Genomic DNA, 22,905 nt, shown 5'->3' on the forward strand with positions numbered 1-22,905 from the left:
AACAGGTTTTATTTTTTTATTTTCTAGTTCTTGCACTGCAAAATTTCTTACCATGATGAAGCAATGTTCAAAATAACACAGAAATGCTTAACTGAATGAATGGAAATATTAGAAGAGCTTTATAAAATAAAATGTGTATCAAACATAAAATGATATCAATTCCTGCTTTTTTGTTCAATTATAAACAAACTAGCAGGAATGATCTTTCTATATGTGTTTGTTCTTAACACTTTTTAAGATCACATGGCATACATTCAAAGTGTCTTCAGAATGTAGAAATGAGATTTTTAAGTTATGTAACAAGTTATATTCATTTAGAAAGACAGTATAACACTGGCATTTGTGCAGATCTAAACTATTGATTAACTGACAAAGTTAGAGAGATTTGACCAGAATGGTGGTATGAACATTGACTGGATGAATTCAGAGATAATTTCCAGGCGTTCTTATGTTACACACTGAAAGACTGAAGTGTAGGTCACTCAAAAATGAGATGACCAATAAGAAGTATGGATGGTGTAGTAGACAGAAAGCCTAATACTTGAGGAGAAGAGTTAGAAATCTTATTAAAAGGTTGTCATGTTGTTTATAAGTAGTGAGAAAGCATCCAATTCCAAAATAGGAAATGAGGAAGATGGGTAGGGAGAAGGATGACTGTATAGACATTAATAATGTTACAGATGCTCGAGTGCGGACCCTATTTGACAGTATGAGTGATTCAGATAAGTAGATTAAAACAAGGAAGTACTTTTTCTTCAATGCAATTTAATGCTGTAATGGAATGAATTAAATACATTATCACAATGATAAAGGAAAAGAACAATAAGATGATTTCTGTAGATGAGGTAATGTGAGAAGATAAAGTGAAAGATGTTCAGTTTCAACTTGATACTTGGAATGGGGTAGAGGCTATTTGTTAAAAATAAGTAAGAAAAAGTGGGGATAATAATTTTTATCCCCGAAGTTAGTTTGTCTAACTTTTGACTCTTCGATTCCCCACCGGGGAGCCAAAGAGTCAAAAGTTAGACAAGCCTTTTTTAAGGGGAGTCTTTGAAGGGACTTAAAAGCTTCATGTGTCTGAAAAGTAAGATCTCTGCAGACAAAATAATGTAGAATGAGATTTCAAGATGACAGAAAGATGAAGAAACAAATCTGGATATTAAATAGGTAATATATTATAATGTGGTGCCAGAAAGGGCAAAATTTTATGATAAAGAATGAAGTGAGATACAGAGACATTAGAGAGGATCTAAAGTAAGGGAGAGAGGGAGAGAGTTGATATTATTATGGTATGGATATGTTAAGAGAGTAATGGGGGCAAGATTACTGAAAGTGATGGAGAGACCAGAGATAAATAGAAAAAAGCTCAGAGGATGCCTGAGAACAAAATGAAAAGAGGGAGTGAAATGTAATGTAAAGGAAAGAGGGTATGACTAGCAGCTGGAGAAGAGAAATGATAGGAGGATTAGAAAAGATCGATTGGCCTATATGTACCCAGGCTCAACAATAACTGGAACAAGATCCACATATTTGTCCATCAATGTACTAAGAATTTGTATGATTATTTTATTGAAAAATTGAAAAAAGTGTTAATGATCTTTTAAAATTCAGAATTTACTTTTAGCATCAATGAACATACATGTAGTAGCAGAATAAATTAATAATTAAAATACAAAACCTGGTAAATCACTGTATAACTGTGTTGTAGGATGATGAAAATGTTTTAAACGATTTGACTTGTCATCTGACTGGCTACTAACAACTCCTATCAATCCGTCTACCCTCTGTCTCTGTAAAAATAAAGACACCTACTTTGTAACAACAATAATAATAATAATAATAATGACAATGGAACAAGGAAACAGTATGAAATACTTAAAACGAAAATAACAAAAAGTAATGAAAATCAAGTCTGATACCTAAAATAAGTGTGCCAAGAATAAAATTTATCTACTTTAAATTAGAAATTTAATTTTCTATAAACTCATAATCCAAATTATAAGCAAACAGTATACATAAAATATTAGTCCTGTCAGACTAGTATGTAATTTTAAATCATTTTTTTTATTTTGCTTGCCTTAATAATACAACAAAAATTTTCACAAAATCCATAACTGGCCAGGGATCCAGGAATTGACCTAAAGGGAGTTATAGCTCTAATGAATAGGTCAGCCTCTGTGGCGCGAGTGGAAGCGTCTCAACCATTCATCTGGTGATCACGGGTTTGAATCCTGGTCAGACATGGCATTTTCACACACTCTAAAAAATCGTTCATCTCATTCTCTGAAGCAATACCTAATGGTGGTCCCAGAGGTTAAACGGGAGAAAAAGAAAAGCTTTAATGAATACAAGGAAGAAGCATAATGATATAATACCATCTATATCATCTACACTATACTATATCTATATTATCTGTACCATCTATTCCATCAGATGATAAGAGTTTGTTTGTCTTATACCTAAGACAAAGAGTTTGTTTGTCCAGGTAATTTCACGTACAACTAAAATAGTATAAAAAATTCCTATGCTGTTTTAACGCTACTCCTTTCTAAATGATATAGGCTATACAAGTAGCCTATATCAAACTACCCTCCTATTTTCAAAGTAATTATTATTTATAAAATTTTAATGTGCAACATAGGACATCTTTTGATAGTGTTAGAGAAAAAAATAATTAATTTATAAAACAATAGTATATACATCAACAATAAAGTATACTTCTAAAAGTAATATTAAAGTTGAATAATTAAGAGTTTAGATCTCTTCTTACTATCAATTTTTTTTTTTTTTGTCTTCAGTCATTTGACTGGTTTGATGCAGCTCTCCAGTATACCCTCTACATGCTACATCCCTAACAATTTGTTTTACATATTCCAAACGTGGCCTGCCTACACAATTTTTTCCTTCTACCTGTCCTTCCAATATTAAAGCGACTATTCCAGGATGCCTTAGTATGTGGCCTATAAGTCTGTCTCTTCTTTTAACTATATTTTTCCAAATGCTTCTTTCATCATCTATTTGCCACAATACCTCTTCATTTGTCACTTTATCCACCCACCTGATTTTTAACATTCTCCTATAGCACTACATTTCAAAAGCTTCTAATCTTTTCTTCTCAGATACTCCGATCGTACAAGTTTCACTTCCATATAAAGCGACACTCCAAACATATACTTTCAACAATCTTTTCCTGATGTTTTAATTAATTTTTGATGTAAATAAATTATATTTCTGACTGAAGGCTCATTTTGCCTGTGCCATTCAGCGTTTTATATCGCTCCTGCTTCGTCCATCTTTAGTAATTCTACTTCCCAAATAACAAAATTCTTCTACCTCCATAATCTTTTCTCCTCCTATTTTCACATTCAGTGGTCCACCTTTGTTATTTCTACTACATTTAATTACTTTTGTTTTGTTCTTGTTTATTTTCATGCGGTAGTTCTTGCGTAGGACTTCATCTATGCCGTTTATTGTTTCTTCTAAATCCTTTTTACTCTTGGCTAGAATTACTATATCATCAGCAAATCGTAGCATCTTTATCTTTTCACCTTGTACTGTTACTCCAAATCTAAATTGTTCTTTAACATCATTAACTGCTAGTTCCATGTAAAGATTAAAAAGTAACGGAGATAGGGAACATCCTTGTCGGACTCCCTTTCTTATTACGGCTTCTTTCTTATGTTTTTCAATTATTACTGTTGCTGTTTGGTTCCTGTACATGTTAGCAATTGTTCTGGCTATTATTAATAGATTATACAAACTGGTGTGTAATATTTATGAAAAAGGGGAATTTCCGTCAGACTTCAAAAAAAGTGTAAACTCCAACTAGTTTACCTCCGGAATATTTTACCAAGGAAGGCAGCAGTATCTGTAATATCAATAACTGGCTATTATTAATAGTCACTTATCAATGATTAATAATTCATCAAAGGTATCTATATTCAAATATTTATAAATAATAAATATTTCCAAGTATATAACTTATATTTTTGTTAATAATTTTTTATGAGACAGAACCGATACTAAATATACAGGAATTCATAAAAAAACATTACTATGAATCCTTTCAATGTTAAAAAAAAAAAAAATCATTAATTTATTCCATGAACAGTATTATTTGTCTTTAAGCCTAAAAGAATAACAAGCCTGATGTCTTCAGTAAATGGCATGAATTGCTGTGACTGGAACTCAACAACTTCAGTGAAGAAATTTATCGTTTTGAAAATGGAATACTGTTTTATTTTATACATATATAATAAAAACCTAGTAATATAAAATATTTTAATTCCATATTAATAATATAATAATAGTAATAAATATGAAATACTTTTTTACACCAGTTATTTAACCAAAAAGAAGATTTAAAAGAATTAAAAAGAATAATCAAACAAAAAAAAAACGTAATAAAAAATAAATATACATCACAAAATTACAACACAATGATTATTACAAATGTTGATTTCATTTGTTAAAATAATAATACAGTAATTATTAAAAAACAAAGAATTAATGAAAAAATATAAATGAAATAAAATTAAGATAATCTAAGCAATATTAAAATTAATTTTATAAATTTCTTAAGAAGTACGTGAAAATATGGTTATATGCAAATGAGAGGTTTGACTGCATATTAGTTGCAGCAATATGTGATATTCCAATTTTTTTGTAGATAGATGTAACTTTTACATATAGGATTTTATTGAATTAAAAGAGAAAATATATATTACAGTACATATAGGTAGTTGTAAATTTCCAAATCATCAATTTCACCAAGCCTCACCTGTACAGACACTTCACTTACAGGGATAAAATTAGTTCTCGCCAAGAGTCCAGGCAGAAAGGTTTCACTGTATAAACGAAGAAAATTCTTAAAAATAACCTACTATTATTGTGATTGATTAATCCATATAATGGTTTATTCATATAACTTATACTGATTAGTACAATAAATAAAACTTTAACTTTTTTTGTAAAAAATGAATTTTAAAAATAAATCTATTTTACAATATGTTATATGATTAACTGATTTTATAATAAAAACAAATAAAATACATTAAGATAAATAAAATGAAGTGTCTCAATACTTCATAAATATTTAAATATTTAACCAAAAAATTTAAAAAATTTGCTAAAGATGTTGTAATCTTTACAATTATATTCAGCTATTCTGAATGTCTGTAATATATTAATAATTTTTAATATACTTGTCTTGAGGATACTGTGTTAAGGTTTTATTTTAAATGTTTTGCATTGTACAGGTCATTACATCATATCCAAGAAGTCCTATAGCCCATGACGTTCTAAACGGATGAAATACTACAAATAAAACTGAACAGGTAAAACTTTGTTCCAATCCTAGTGTACCATTTCAGTTTTTACATTCATACAGTTTTACTTCAATTTTAATGATTTTGTATCATATTGTTTTTAGACAAAATCAGAAAACTTTCACACAAGAAAATTAAGGCATGTGGTAGAAGAAAATAGATTTGGCACAAACAACACATATCATACTAAACACAAATTACCCAAACACAACACAAACTGTGTAGTTTGTGTTTTATCAAGATATAAAAAAAAAGTTTCTTTTTGAAATTGAACATTTTCATTTTATATCAGGAAAGTGTTAAATAAAAAAAAACAGAAAGCTTTAAATAATATGTGGTTTGTTAACCTCGTTTCATAGCTTAAAAAGAATGACTTGTAAATGAATTACAAAGAAAAAAATACAAAAAAATAATGGTTGTCCATTTGTCAGTGCAACATTAAGTTGCAGTGACAAATTACATTAAGTTGTAGCTCTGTTTTAGTTGTTTAAAACAGAGCTACACTTGGGATAGCATTGCAGCAATTAGAGGGAGTACAAATTCAAATAAGGAAGCAGCTGTATAGCTCCTAGTCAACCAGACAAAAATTGTATTGAAGAAAAGCTATATTTCAAATGTGAATGAAACTGATTTTTTGTTATAACAGAAAAGAAAATGGTTAATCAGTTAGTGGAGAGGGCTACAAATTATGATTACGTGAGCGAGATTGGAAGAAGCCTAATATGAAGGCAACAGCAGAGCTGAGTAAACACACTGATTGAAATGTCTGCTGATGCATTTGCATCAGTGGCATCCTGACAAAAGTAAAACTGATGACTATTATAGGTAATCAGATTAGAGAGTATAAAAGACAACTTCCAGTAAAGCCCATCTGGGTTAGGAACGGAGGAAGTAGTGTCGAGACCAGGATCATCACAAAGTGGGTGTTTTTTCCTGTAGGGTTCAGGATGTTTGTTATGTACTCTTTAGATAATTAATTTTATATTATTTTTAATGATAATTACTACTTTTTTAAATGAAGGAAGAGATGATTGTTACTGGGTGTAAGATTCATGCTGTAAGAGAGTGGTCAAAAAGTTCCCGTCCATATCGATAAATCTTCTCTACAATGCAGGCAGCAATGTATGAGCGTGCATTATCGTGAATGACAACAATTCCTGACAACAGCATTCCATATTACCAGTTCTAAACTGCATGACTTAGTTTTGAAAGTGATTCATAAATACCCTTGCTGTGGTTGTTGTTCCCAGCTCCATGAAATCCACCAGTAGCACACCTTTTTTTCTCCAAGAAAACAGTCACATGATCTTCAAGTTGACTGGGTTTTTTAAACTTTTTTGACTTTGGAGAACTTACCACTGCATAGATTTTTGTTTGAACTCGACACTGACATGAAATTCATGTTTCATCAACATTTATGATACGGGTGAAAAACTGTTTCTGACTCTCTTGAACTGGTCCAAAAATGGATGTGAAGATGCCTTCCTTTGATTTTCATATATCAGTCAACATTTTCAGGACCCATTTTGCACAAAGTTTATAATAGCCCAATTTTGCAGGAACAATTCTGTACACTGTACTCTGCGAAATGTGTGGAAATTGTATTACAAGAGCATTAACTATATAAAGCAATGGTTTATATGATCTTTTGCATTCACTTATTCAATAAGGTTATCTTTTTGAACACTAGGTCTTTCATTCATTACCCCAGGTTGGTGAACACGTTTTTGCAAATCAGTTGATTTCTAAGTCGAGAGTTCTAAGGTTCAACTCTAGTAAGAGCAGTTTACTAATATCAGAATTTGAATACTAGATCGCGGATATCGGTGTTCTTTGGTGGTTGGTTTTCAATTAACCACACATCTCAAAAATGGTCGACGTGAGACTCTACAAGACTACTTCATTTAGAATCATACATATCATCCTCATTAATCTTCTGAAGTAATCCTGATGGTGGTTCCACAGGACTAAATAGAAAAAGAAAAAAATAGGTATTTCACTTCTATCTTCATTCTGGACACTAAAACGGCCTTCATTAAACTCATGACACCTCTGTATTTCCTTTTCTTTACTCATTACTGTAAGTTTTTAATTTCATACAATTCCTAATTCATTTCACTCCCTCTATGAATCATGAGACCATGCTGATAGTGAGGGGGCTTGAGTGCTCAGTGATACAGAGTAGCTGGACCGAAGGTGCAACCATATCGGAGAGGTATCTGTTCAGAGCCAGAATAAGGAATGATTCCTGAAAGAGGGCAGCAGCTCTTTCAGTAGTTGTTAAGGGCGTAGGTCAGGATGACTTAAACAACCATATCAACATCACTCAATCTTCTGAGTACTGCGCAGCTGAAAGCAATGGAAAATTACAGCTATTTTTTTTCCAAGAAAATAGAGCTCTATGCATTTTCATATAATAAAGATGGAGGCGTCCTCCTTGGTAAAATATTCCGGAGGTAAACTAGTCTCCCATTTGGATCTTCAGGTGGGAACTACTAACGAAGGGGTCACCAGAAAATTAAAAAATAACATTCTATGAGTCGGAGTGTGGAATGTTAGAAGTCTAAAAAAGGTTGGTAGGTTAGAAAATTTTAAGAGGGAAATGGGTAGGATAAATGTAGATATAGTAGGAATTTGCAACATTCGGTAGGAAGAGGAAAACGACTTTTGGTCAGGTGATTTTAAAATAATTAACTCAGCTTCAAATAAAGGGCAGGCATGTGTAGGTTTCATAGTTAACAAGAAGATAAGGAAGAGAGTAGAGTGTTTCAAAATGCATAGTGATAGAATCATTGTGATAAGGATAAAATCAAAACCTAAACCGACAAAAATTGTTAACTTCTATAGCCCATGATGATGATGAGGTAGTGTGTATACAAAGAAATTGACGAAGCAATTAAACACATAAAAGGGAATGAAATATAATAATAGTTGGAGATTGGAATACAAGCATTAGAAAAGGCAAGGAAGGAAATATAATGGGTGAATAACAGCTGCGCAAAAGGAATGAAAGAGGGAGAGTTTTACATAAAGTATAATTTAGTAATTGCCAATACCCAGTTTACAAATCATAATAGAAGAATACACACATGGAAAAAGGCAGGTGATACTGCAAGGTATCAGATATATTATATTGTGGTTAAGCAAAAATTTAGAAATCAACTCATCAACTGCAAAGCTTACCCTGGAGCAGACATCGATAGGGACCATAATTTAGTGATAATGAAATGTAGATTGGGGTTTAAACTCCTGAAAAAAAAAAGGTGTCAGATGAATCAGTGGAATTTGGAGAAGCTTAAGAAAGAGGAGGTAAAGATTTTTTAGGAGGTCATCGCAAGAGGTCCGAGTAAAAAAGATAAGGTAGAAAATGTAGAACAAGAATGGGAGAAAGTTAAAAAGGAAATTATTAAATTGGCAGAAGCGAACTTAGGCAGAACAAAAACAACTGGAAGAAAACCTTGGATTTCAGGTGGTATATTGCAGTTGATGGATGAACGTAGAAAATGTAAGAATGGGACTATTGACAATTAAGAAATACTATAAAGAAAGGAAGTGCAAACTAGCGAAAGAAGAGTGGATTAAAAAAAGTGTTCAGAAGTGGAAAGAGAAATGAACATTGGTAAAATAGACGGAGCATACAGACAAGTTAAGGAAAATTTTGGGGTGCATAAATTAAAATCTAATAATGTGTTAAACAAAGATGATACAACGATTTATAGTACGAAAGGAAAGGTCGATAGGTGGGTGGAATATATTGAAGAATTATACAGAGGAAATGAATTAGAAAATGGTGTTTAGAAGAAGAAGAGGAAGTTGAAGAGGATAAAAGGGGAGAAACAATACTGAGATCTGAATTTAAGAAAGCATTAAAAGAATTAAATGGCAGAAAGGCTCCTGGAATAAACGGAATACCTGCAGAATTACTGCGAAGTGCAGATGAGGAAGCAATTGATAGATTATACAAACTGGTGTGTAATATTTATGAAAAAGGGGAAGTTCCATCAGACTTCAAAAAAAGTGTTATAGTCATGATACCAAAGAAAGCAGGGGCAGATAAAAGTGAAGAATACAGAAAAATTAGTTCAACTAGTCATGCATAAAAAATCTTAACTAGAATTCTATACAGAAGAACTGAGAGAGAGAGGAGAGTGGGAGAAGTGTTAGGAGAAGGCCAATTTGGTTTCAGGAAAAGTATAGGGACAGGGGAAGCAATTTTAGGCCTCAGATTAATACTAGAAGGAAGAGTAAAGAAAAAAAAAACCAACATACTTGGCATTTACAGACCTGGAAAAGGCGTTTGAAAACGTAGACTAAAATAAAATTTCAACATTTAAAAAAAATTAGGGTTCAAATACAGAGATAGAATAACAACTACTAACATTTACAGGAACCAAACAGCAACAGTAATAATTGAAGAACATAAGCAAGAAGCTTTAATAAAAGAGGGAGTCTGACAAGGATGTTCCCTATCACTGTTACTTTTTAATCTTTACATAGAACTAGCAGTTAATGATGTTAAAGAACAATTTAGATCCAGAGTAACAGTACAAGGTGAAAAGATAAAGATGCTACGATTTGCTGATGATATAGTAATTCTAGCTGAGAGTAAAAAAGATTTAGAAGAAACAATGAATGGCAAGGATGAAGTCCTACGCAAAAACTACCGCATGAAAATAAACAAGCACAAAATGATAGTAATGAAATAACAAAGATGGACCACTGAATGTAAAAATAGGAGGAGAAAAGATTATGGAGGTAGAAGAATTTTGTTATTTGGGAAGTAGAATTACTAAAGATGAACAAAACAGGAGCGATATAAAACGCTGAATGGCACAGGCAAAATGAGCCTTCAGTCAGAAATATAATTTATTTACATCAAAAATTAATTAAAACATCAGGAAAAGTTTGTTGAAAGTATATGTTTGGAGTGTAGCTTTATATCGAAGTGAAACTTGGACGATCAGAGTACCTGAAAAGAAAAGATTAGAAGCTTTTGAAATGTGGTGGGATAAAATGACAAATGAAGAGGTGTTGTGGAAAATTGATGAAGAAAGAAGCATTTGGAAAAATATAGTTAAAAGAAGACAGAATTATAAGTGACATATTAAGGCATCCTGAAATAGTCGCTTTAATATTGGAGGGACAGGTAGAAGGAAAAAATTGTGCAGGCAGACGGAATATGTAAAGCAAATTGTTAGAGATGTAGGATGTAGGAGGTATACTGAAATGAAACGTCTAGCACTAAATAGGGAATCTTGGAGAGCTCATCAAACCAGTCAAATGACTAAAGACAAAAAAAAAAATTAATTTCAGAAGCTTTATAACCTTTCTCATTGAGAAATTGAATCACACTCTGAATTTCACAACTGGCAGGTTATTTATTGTTGTAGTCATCATTAATCACTTCCAGCAGTAAGGTAAACAGGCTGCTGATAATAGACTGATAGCTACTGTAGCTACCGTACTGAAGCTGCTGTAGAAGAATGATATGATTCATTTTTGTCAACTACTTTTTATTAGCTATTGTACTTGAAACATGCTTCTTATTATTGCAAACACTTTACACTTTCATAAATTTATTTGTACATTTATTATTTTATTTATAAGCGTCATTTCTGAAAAGTTGCAATAACAGCATACAAATTTGCAGAAGGGGTGTTTGGGAAGCCAAGATCCAGAACAATAAAGTTTCAAATTAGTTTTAAGATTTAGGCCTGTATTTAATGATATTTAAAAATGTCTTCGCTCTTAATACAGCAGCGTCCTTCCAAACATGCCAGATAAATTCTTTTTTGAAGAGGAATATGGAAAATAATTTTTTTATTATAGTAGAACTGTTTGCTCTTCTCTCAACCACTAATATGTAGGTAGAAGTACTTACTAAATATCATTTTCCTACACATATAACTGTTGAAAAGTTATTAAAGAATTGCCATACTTTGTTTTATATATATACATATATATATATATAAAATAAAAATCATAAAATAAACATCACCAATATACACTGGGCTTCAAGCAGTGTTATGATGTCAGTGTTAAATGTGTCTTCATTATATTTTATAAATATGACAATAAGTCTTTCCTATAACCCTATTTATTCTATTGTAAACAAATTATAGAAATTACTAATTCTACATGCATGTAAAAATATATTCTGACTTATGCCAATTCAACTTGTCATGAAACTGGAAACCAGTGATAACTATTATTACGGTGAGTAGGTCATTATTATGTTCTGTAACAGTACACATAGATAAAAATAGAAATTAAATAAATACTGTACTGTTGTACAAGTTATGTCACTAGCACATGGAAAAATAATGTCTGCTAACAAATACATAAGTGGAAAAAGATGTTGGGTTCGATCCCAAACATAGGTCTGACAATTTTCACCTTTCATTTCATCTTCCTTGTTAAAATGTATGTATAAGAGTATATTCAATATGATACTAAAAAAAGGGAAATTCAGTAATGGTACTGAAACAATATCAATGGGTAAATTTTATAAATGAATAAATAAGACTACTAACTAACCTTTGTTGGTACTACAGTTGTATGGATAAGATTACGAAACCTTCCTACTGAAGGATCAATATCTTCTGGATTTATAATTTCTTCATCTTCATTAAACGTTACGCCACGTTTCCTTCGTTTCCGTGGACGACTACCTCCAGATTCACCATCTTCGCCAATGCCAAGCATTGATATCCGTCTATTATGAGCTGTGTTAAATTCAGTTAGATTCTGTAATTAAATAAACAAATAAATCTACCATTTTGTCCAATTATTTTTAACCTGTTTTAAATTCATTTGTTACTTCTACCAAAGAATTACATCACTCACTCAGGGTACCAAAATCAAAATTTAATGAAAGAGTATATTGATTTTTAAGCTACAATGTAGTTAAAAATAGATTCTGACCATAAAAACTTAAAATTATTATGATAGTAATATTACAACTGATAGACTTTTTTTTAATTTATAACATTAGAATGTATCATCTAACAATTACTTATATAAATGAAGAAAATTTATACCTTAAATCTGTATCAACCTGTATGCTAACATGACATGTTAACGTGAAACAGCTCTATCCACACAAAAGGGAATCTCCTTGTTTAATTTCAATGATCTATCGAACTGGTTTTTTAAATAAAATTTGTGCCGATATTATTTTGTCCATATTTCTTATTGTTTTACTTTCCAGATGCTATTCTAGAAACATTTTAGCTCTTGAGAAAAATCAGATGGTAAAGTAATATAAAGAGAAGAAAATATTATGTTTGGTTAATTACTTGTCTGTTTTTTATACTAAAATGAATCCACCAGAAGTAGTTATAAACACGTGATTTTTGTTGATTTCTGGTTATGAAACATTTATTATAACAATGTTAAAATAATTAAATAATGTTAACCTGTTTTTTAAACAATGTATTTATCTGTATGTAACTAACCTTTACCCAATAAACAATTCATTTTCAGACTTGATGAATATACAAAGGTTGGAAAACAATAATCTTCAGGAGACCAAACACAAACACTAAGTGTACCGAACCTCTACAAATCCCTATGTTCTTAGAAATGTTTTGAACTGCAAACTTTTCACCAAAATTGCCAATTGAGGGTGAGTTTATACCACATTACTTATTACAAAAAAAATATGTCTCTATAATAATACAATTTTAATGTTTTCTTAACAAGGCTATTCCAGAATAGCAATTGTGTGTTTGATATGAAAACTTTTCCATGCCATAAATGTTAGAATCACAATGTCATTGTGCAAATTGTTATAATACAATTTTCAAAGCTAATGTGGAGAGGAAACATGTCATAAATGCAACCTCACAGTAAGTATGCCAACTTGACACGAAATTCATTACAATCCATTATTACTACTCAATTTCATTTATTAGTCAAAATGAAAATAAAAATTTTAATTTATTTGCAACATCCTTGACATCTGCTGATAATATATGTGATATACCCATTCTATACAGAATTCTACACTACCCATTCTATACTTTCCACAATAATCAAACTGAAAAATAAAAATCCTACACTATTATATAAAGAGGAGGAGGGTTTTTTTTCTTCACGATAAAGAAAAAGAATACCCAATCTACCGCTACTAAATTTTTACTCATGTTTCTTGGCATAACTGAGAAGGTTTTTGGGTGGAGAAGGTTATTAAAAATATCTAAAAACATATATATACATAATTATATATATATATAAACTTAGCAAAAACAATTCTTTTGTTATTGTATTTGTCCATGTTCCCCCTGTACAAAAATATCAAAGACAAAAGTATAAAAACTGTTTACACCAAGGGTACAGAATTTAATAAATGATACTCCTCCAAGAGCACAGAATTAAATAATGCTTTTTACATTATGCTTAAAGCGCTATTTTATTAAATTATTTAAAATTATTTTTAAATTAAATTAAATTATTTTATTACACAAAAGCGCTATTTTTAATAGCGCTTTTGAGGTTTTCCCTCATCATCAGTTAAACTTTTCTTTTTTTTTTCTCAAATCACACATTAAAATCACAACATATATACATATGTAGTCAAAATATTAAAAATATAAGTTAAAAATTAAAAATTTTTTTATTATGTGGCTACTACACATACTACTCAAATGTTAGTACAGTACAATACTGTGTGCCACATAATAAACATAATAAAAATTTTTTAATTTTTTAACTTTATATATTTAATATTTTGACTACATATTTTTATATTTTAATGTGTGATGTGAGAAAAAAAGAAAAGTTTAACTGATGATGAGGGAAAATCTCGAAAGCACTATTAAAAAATATTAAATATAAGGTAAAAAGCATTATTAAATTCTGTACTGTAGGTGTAAACGGTTTTTATACTATTGTCTTTGATATATATATATATATATGTATATAATGTTGTAGTGAATATTTGCCAATTGAAGCACAAACTTTAATGAATTGTTAACTATGAGTGTCTATCACTACGTGAGCTGAGTTTGAACTGAATGATGTGAATATCTAAATTTTTTTTTGAAATCCAAGTTTCAAGGGTTAAAATGCATTTTTGAATCCCTATTATTTTTTTAATTTCTTGGTAACAAATGAAGAAATCAACTTGATTTTTGGTGAGTGTAATCTTCATGTCAATAAATCAATTTCTAGATTTTAGAAATTCAACCTTGAAAGGGGATGAAGAAAGGTAAAAAGTCTTTTCAAAAATGATTGTAAATTTTCCCAATCCTGGCTATAGTAAATCGAGATATTCAGTAGATTTGGGCTTGCAAATACTCTTCAGACAAATATTTAAAAACCATTTCCGGGTTTTTTTTAATTCCAATTTTTTAAGGGGTATGAAGGTATACGGTGCTGGAGCTCAACCAACACAGCCACTGCCACAATTACTGTATATGTGACTGGCTGCACCTACCTCCAGTTATTTGATTAAAAAACATAAAATAAAAAATTGACCGCTATGGGAAACACAAGTAACCATATAGTGCAGGCAAAGCTGCGACAGAGAGCTAGTTTAATATAATTACAAATGTTAATTTACAATTAATTTAAATTACAGAAGTTGCTAAGTTGCTAGTAATATAAATTACTAACATTAAGAATAGTCTCAGGCACGATAGTATATCCTGATTTAACCCAATTGAAGTCCATATCTACATCCTTTTATCGTCAATTTCCTCTTTCTGTATCTCGCATCCTTCTTCCTTTGAATAACATTTCATTGGTTTAATTGTCTATTGACACTTTATAAGAGAATGGTAAGGCAGTCCTTCTTTAATGATATAGAGTAGAGTGGTGATTTTTGACTACCTGATGACTGCTTCCTAGGTAGTAGCACAGATAGCCAAATTAGAGGCCGAGTGCCTATTGTGTCATGAATGTTTTATGATTTTAACACTGTATTACATATTTTTTAACATACTGGAATTTTTTGTTTAAACCTTAATTAAAACTAATATGTGGTTTTCGTAATCATGTCTAACATTTATGTTATTGGGGATTGATGTCTAACAGAGGTAGCACAAAACCAATTTTGGAATTTCTACAAAGTTAGAAAGCAACAGTAATATAGTAAAAGTGAACACTTATAAAACCAAATAGTTAAAAGTCCTAAGTCATGCTGAGTGAACAACAAACCAAAGAAACTTTTAACTTTACTAATGATGCCAAAAAAAAATAAAGTCAGCAATTAGTTTTAACTTAAAGAGCAATTTTTCTGCTGTACAAAAGAAATAGATAATAATTACACTAAAATATGTAATTGGAAATATTCACTTCACAAAATTATAAGTTATGTTTGGTCATGAAATTTCAATATTACATGAATTTTATTGCTTGCTAAAGTTGCAATAATAATTGGAGGGATCATGATATAGACATGCAAAAATTTCTTATGCAGATTTAGTTTTACTCGTAGCGCAAAAGTCAAGTGATATGAAAAATTCATAACCTTTTAATTTTAATTGATTTGGTTCATTTTCTTTTCAGATTTATAAAGGAAATCCTGGAAAATTAATAATGCAGCTGCTCAGTGAACGGAAATCATAAATTTTATTTTGAAAATCAACATTCAAAAATACAAATTCAATGAAATTATTGCTGCCACTTCAATATACATCAGGGTTCAGTAAGGGTTATGACAAAATCCGGAAGGTCATGTACAGCCCAAAGTAAAGAGAATATTCAATGAGTACAAAAGAATGTTGAAGAATCCAGAAACATCTACTCAAAGACATTCTTCTCAGTTAAATATTACTCACAGATCATGGCACAGAATTAAGACTATTCTCATAGAAAATTCAACAACTGCAAGAATTGAAACTGTGAGACCATGAAAAATGCCTAAATTATGCCATACAGTTTCAAGAATTGGCATGAGAAAATAAAAACTTCATACATAATTTGATAACGATTGATGAACTCCACCTTCATTTGAATGGCTAAGTTAACAAACAAAATTATCAGTATGAGAAACTGAAAATCCAAGGGTTATTCACCAGAGAGATAACATCTGTTTAAATAAACAGTCGAGTGTGACATTACATCCTGAAGGATTATTGGAAAATATATTTTTGAAGATGTTGACAGGCTGTAACTGTAACTGATGAGTGATACTGGCATATGATTCAAACTTTTCTGCAACCTACTGTTGCTGACAATCAAGTGATGTGGTTCCAACAAAATGAAGTTACTCCATACATGGCCAGACTTAGTATGAGCTCTTAAGGGAATTTTTGATAAACTGATAATTTCAAGGAACTACTATCAACTGCCATTCTCGTTTGCTGGATTTTACAGCCCCACATTATTTTCTCTAAGGATACCTATAGGAGAAGGTTTATACATCCAACAATTAAAAAATAATATTCAAGCTGAAATTGAAGCCCTAACTCAGATGCTTTAACCAACATTACAGAAATCTCTCTACAAAGAGCACATGTTTGTGAGCCGGAAAATGGAGGATATTTGCACAATGTAATGTACTACCAATAGTAGTATGTCCATAAAAAAAAAATTCATAAATTATAGTTTATAATGCTTCATCTTATAAATAAACAATCTAAAAATCTGCTTTGTGTAAATATTTAAAAACCATTTGTTTCTTTTGCACCATCTATTAGAATTGATTGTTACTACAGAAAATATAAATTAACCTTTGATACATTATGCTATAATTATAATACTTTTAACTCTGAACAACAAATACGTGAAGAAATCAAATAAATATCATGCCCATTGGATGATTGAAATTGAAATGACTCACAATTTTTACTTCCTTGTAAGAAGTAAAGGAAGTATTATAATCGCGAAAAATTTTGGTTTTCAAATTTCAAAGAAAATATCCAATTTGACCATCCCTGAATCCATTTTGACTAGTTTCGGCGTGACGTCTCTACGTGTGTACATTATATCTTGCATAACTCAAAAACGATTAGTAGGATGTTGAAATTTTAGATTTAGGACTGTTGAACATCTAGTTGCGCATCTCTCCTTTTGACTGCAATAGACTGAACAAAAAGTGTCCAAAAAGCTCAAAATCCAAAAATTTGGATTTTTGACTTTTTCTTAACTGTAGTAATAAGCCCTCATTGAGAGCTTTTCAACGATATATTATAAACAGTATTTATTTTCATTGGTTCCAAAGTTATAGCCAAATAAAATTTTAATTAATGTAATATTTGGATCTTACAAGGGGAAGACACATCAGTTCGAATCACACTTCATCTTTTTTTTTAACTTAAATATATTTAATTATTAATAATTTTTAACCTCGGACTGTAAAAATAGTTTTACAATAAATAATAATTCAATAACAATAAAATAAAATACATATATGAAAAAAATATCAGAAGTTATTAATGAAATAATTTTTATGTATTTTTCATTTAAAAAAATGTGTATATGTAATTTAATAGGCATACAAGGAAGTTATGTGGTGTCCACATCAGATTTTTATTATATGAACTGATGAATCTAACAGACAATAGTTATTGCCACATAGATTAAAACAGATAAATTTGAAGAATGCAATGGGAAAAAATATTAACATCAACCACAAGTCTGGTAATCAATTAACAGGTTGTTTCAAAGTGCCTTGTTGATACTGTTTTATATAAATAATGATAAAATAGCAGAAATAGAGATGAAAGTGAAGAAAAATTGAAAATTGTAAAATAAGGAGATGAAATTGTAAATATATAACATTTGAAAAAAAAATTATTACAAAGATTCATACAAAAACAGAAATCATTTTTTAATATATATACTTGTAACTTGCATTACAAAAGCATTAAAAATTTTACTAAAGAAATAATTATTTTATAATTATCAAACATATAATACACATCCCCTTTGAAAATAAGTACACTGCATTTGTACACAGCATCATTACAGCAGTTAGACCAATATCCTTCATGTTGAATGTTCAAAGCAGGCTTTATTTATTTATAAAATACTGATTCAAAAATGTAATAGAAATGGCCACAAATTACGTTTTTCTTATAATTACAATGATGTAAAATCTTTTTGAGTCTTGTCTAATCAAAGAACCTCAAACTGAAGTGATTAAAAATGTTTCTGTCAAGACTGTTAATGATAATACTAGTACAAACGATAATATAAAGCATTAATGATAATATTAGTACCAATGATGGATTGAATAAACCTTTTAAAATGGGGGAGGAAACGTGGAAGTTTCTTAATCATAAGTGTCTTATGATTAAGAAACCCTGATTATAATGCAATAGATAAATCTAAAGATGTTCAGAAGCTTAAAAGAAATATTGAGTAAATCATCTGGAAAGAAGAGCAGGAAATATGAAAATTAAAAACAAAAATGGATTAAAAAGCAAACACATACAAAATTTAGATAAGATGCGCATTCTTAAATAATTAGTTCAGTTTCTCCTTTTTCTATTCTATTTAATGAACCCAGCATGTATAAAATCAAAAAAATTATCACGTATGACTTTTGCATTTTTGTATTTGATAAGAGATATATCTGATTATAACTTTTATGCAACAAAACAGGATATCCCATCATGTTTGGCAAACAAAAAAAAAAAAGAAGAAAATGATAAATATTTATCTTATATTAATGTTTTAGGTAACTTAGGCAAAAGAATTATCATATTATTAAATAGCTACACTAGCAGAAAACTGAAGAAAATATGAGGTACACTTATGTTATAATTATTGCATGGCAATGTGCTGTTTAAAGCTGGCTTACAATGTTCACACAAATGTGAAAATTACAAAGAATGTAATGCCTAAACTTATTCAGGATAGTTGATGATGAAGAACCAATAATGAGGCCAGCTGACCTCATTATTATACAATTTTACAACGAGTTTTGATGGTAACATTATAAGCAGATACAATAGTTTTTTTAAATACTCCAAAAACAATTTTAAAAAATTTCTTTCTTTAAAAAAAGATTTTGAAAAGGAAATACTGATTACCTGTGTTAAGTAAAAATTTTTTTTTAAACTGCGGTTTGTACTTACGAGGGATATCGTTAAAGTAAAGACCGCTGGGAAATTTCTCTCCTTAAGGTTGGCGAACCTGTCGTTCATGGCCATGCTAGTAATGTACATACTGTAAATTTTCGCATTTTAGTATCTTTGATTACGTGTGAGTTATTACTTTATAAAATGAATAGGAAAATCGATGTTGTTGCAGACTATGAAATACATGGAGTCATATGTTTGTTAAACCATCAAAACGTTAAGCTGGCCGAAATTCATAGGCAGATGGTTGCTGAGTACAGTGATAATGTAATGAATAAAAGAACGTCTGAAGATGGTGTGAAAGATTTAGAAATAACAGAATTAATGTGCATGATGAAGAACGTTCGGGGAGGACCTCAAAAATCACAGAGGAGTTGTTGAAATGCGTCGATGATAAAATCAGAAAAGATTGTCACTCAAAGATTTCCGACCTGGCCCTTCTTTTTCCTGATGTTTCGAGAGCTGTTATTGGTCGCATTATTCATGACCATTTAGGCTTCAGAAGGCTTGTCCATGTTGGGTGCTGCATGTAATACCTGAAAGGTAATTCCTGGAGGCTAAACAGGAAAAAGAAATGAAAGTTTGGGTGCCACATGTCTTAACAGAACATCACAAAAAAATCCGAATAGGATCTGCTTTCAAAGTTTTAATGCGCTACACAGAAAAAGGTGATGAGTTCCTTAATTCAACTGTTACTGGCTATGACACGTATTTCATATCACATGCCAGGGGAAAATGGTAGTCAAGTGAATGGCGTTATCCTCAATCACCAACCAGACCAAAAAAGGTCAAGCCACAGCCATTTGGATGTAATCAAACTGATGGCCACAGTGTTTTGGAATCGGTTTGGCATACTGCTGATTGATTTCATACCACTTGGAATGACTACAAATACAGAAGCCTACTGCGAAACTCTACGTAAGTTATGGCATGCCATTCAAAATTTATGACGTGAGTGACTGACTGACGGCATTATCCTGCTGCACGATAATGTATGTCCACATGTTACTGGTTTGACACATGATTTACTGAGAACATTTGGATGGAAGATTTATGATGACCCACCATATAGTCTGATCAGCTCCTTCTGATTACCATTTGTTTGGGAAATTGAACGAATTTTTAATAGGTAAGCAATTCGCAGGTGACCATGAACTTAAAAATGCTGTTAATCAGTGGCTAAGTGGACTGGCGGCAGAAGAATATGACAAGGGTATACTAAAGCTGGTGTATCGACATGATAAGTGTCTTAACCTTAATTCATGTGGCAATAATATAGAGAAGTAGTACAACGTATGTAATTTAAGATAAATATAAAATATTTATAAAGTTTTCAGAATAAATTTTTTACAATGAAACGGTCTTTAGCTTCTCTTATTTTTATTCATTTAAGGTTTATAATAATAATAAACAAATCAGCCAGTTTTATTTTATAAGTATAAGGTAGTAACTTAATTAAAGCTAATTACACAACCTTTAAACTTTTTATAAATAAAATTTTTCATTTCAAACCCAAATTTTTTTTAGTTATTTATTTAAACAAATATATTCTTTAAGAAGTTATTCTCAATCTTTTTACCAATCTCAATCTTTTTACCAATTACACTCTAAATTAAATTGAAAAAAAAAATCTATCTTGGTTAATTTTCTACCATACTCAACATCACAATCTCAAATTAACAGAAATTTTGTTAATTTAAAAGTTTAAAGTGTTCAATATTTTTACTAAAATCAATAGTTCTGTGATACTTGCAAATATCTACTTTTTCACTTTTTGAGATCAAAATCCGAAATACTTTTCTAACATTTTAGGAGTTATAGAATACCCAAAATTTTAGTAAGCTAATTTAGTAAAATTTGTACTCTCAACTTCAAAAATCTAACTGAAGTATAACATGTTTGAAACAAGTAAAATAAATCTACTAGGGAATGTAATTAATTAACAAATACAGCACTGTTGTACATAGAGATTTGCTATTGTTTCAGGTTTACATTTATAAAACCCGCTCCACATATCTCTTTCTAATACATATAACTTCTGATACAAAGGTGAATTTTTAGAAAATAACCTCCATGGTTATAGAAATCTAACAATACATGATAACCACTTTAAGAGTGTAAGATACCAATTGTATAAGATAATTTAACTTGTACAGTCTTTAAATTTTTCACAATTATTAAAATATAATAATATGAAAGAATTATAACTTCACTTTCAGCCAACACTAAACTTACATCTAGTTCAGTTTCTGTTTCTGGCAGACCAAGAAGTGCACCTTCAGCTTCTTCTGATGCTTTCTCTAACTCTTCAATTATAGGTCTTGGACCAGTCTGTGGGCGTTCACGTATAATATAATTCCTTGTTGATGCGCCAAAATGAAAGACACTATCAATTGGTAACTGAGTTGGTTTATGAGATTCTATCCTCATAGATCCAATGAAAGTACCATGTGCTGAAAAAAATGCACATTTTTTTATTTTATTTTTATGATTCCCAATATAAGAATAAATAATTATTACTCTAAACCATCTCTAAGATTTCAACAGTTACTTTCAACCAAACCACAGCATACATTGTGTATAAATTACTTTTTTTTTACATCTGAGACAGGATAAATGCTTACCATCTATTACTATTCTATTAGCTAATATATTAAAAGTGTAAACGTTTTACTATAAAAAGTACAAGCTTGACAGTGGGTCTGGTCTACTACCATGAAGAAAATTCCCTTTTAAGATTTAATTTCATTTTATTGGGAGGCTTGGCTTTATCCAACAGGCACTTTCCTTCCAGCTATCAAGGAAGGTATCTTTAAATCCTGATATCATAAACATGGAGGGGCCAGCAGGATCAGACCTACACCACAGAGCCAATAAGGAAGAGGGGTTAAAGTATAAGAAAAAAAAAGATATGATGAAAAAGAACGATACTCATAACGCTAGATCAGCACAGTCTACGTTGTTGCGCAGTACAACCAAAGAAGTAATTTGAAAGCAATGAATATGTTGTGACTAAAACAATAACATTGCTGTGAACAATACATACAGTCAAGAAGAGTAAAAAAAATCCAATCCAGGTAACACTGGTCTAAAAGAGGTTTGTTACACAGAAAACTTTGGCTTATTCTTATGCGTTTTTTGACAATGAATTCAAATATGACTTTCCAATTTATTCTAAGAGCTTATTTTTTTGTAACTGTCACTACAAAAAAAAAAAACTTTTAGAACAATTTGTTTTCTTTATTAAAACTAAACACTTATAAAGATTTGTGAGTTAATGTTTACATTAATAATGAAAATGAATGTCTGAAGATATTTATAAATTAACCATATTTAAAAATAACTCAGAATGAAATAATCTCTAGTGATCAGTGTGACTAACATGGTGTTATACAACAGAATGACATAGATAATGTTAATTATGACTATCCTCCTAAGAAATATAAATTTATCACAGTAATATGATTTAATTAATCACATTTATGACATGATGATTGTTATTTCAATCATTTTTTTTACTGTGAAATAACCTGGACCAGAGAATC

The 22,905-nt window shown here is 30.4% G+C and overlaps 1 protein-coding gene and 1 long non-coding RNA gene across 5 annotated transcripts in view; one reads left to right on the forward strand and one right to left on the reverse strand.

The window, feature by feature from the left end:
* The window catches only part of LOC142326578 (uncharacterized), a 54,356-nt gene extending 37,506 nt beyond the window's left edge, over positions 1 to 16,850 (forward strand). Inside the window, exons 2-4 of the long non-coding RNA XR_012756804.1 lie at positions 5,259 to 5,336; positions 12,813 to 12,954; positions 15,840 to 16,850. This is a non-coding gene — a long non-coding RNA (uncharacterized LOC142326578). The remainder of the gene's footprint in view (positions 1 to 5,258; positions 5,337 to 12,812; positions 12,955 to 15,839) is intronic.
* The window catches only part of NiPp1 (nuclear inhibitor of protein phosphatase 1), a 62,663-nt gene that overhangs the window by 5,710 nt on the left and 34,048 nt on the right, over positions 1 to 22,905 (reverse strand). For all 4 annotated transcript variants that reach the window (XM_075369152.1, XM_075369141.1, XM_075369132.1 and 1 more), the window contains 3 exons: positions 21,596 to 21,813; positions 11,865 to 12,074; positions 1,679 to 1,790 (listed from right to left, as the gene is read on the reverse strand). In XM_075369152.1, coding sequence (XP_075225267.1) covers positions 1,679 to 1,790; positions 11,865 to 12,074; positions 21,596 to 21,813 — 540 coding nt within the window. The remainder of the gene's footprint in view (positions 1 to 1,678; positions 1,791 to 11,864; positions 12,075 to 21,595; positions 21,814 to 22,905) is intronic.

Source organism: Lycorma delicatula, chromosome 1 (assembly GCF_047948215.1).
Source record: "Lycorma delicatula isolate Av1 chromosome 1, ASM4794821v1, whole genome shotgun sequence".
NCBI classification, from domain to species: Eukaryota; Metazoa; Arthropoda; class Insecta; order Hemiptera; family Fulgoridae; genus Lycorma; species Lycorma delicatula.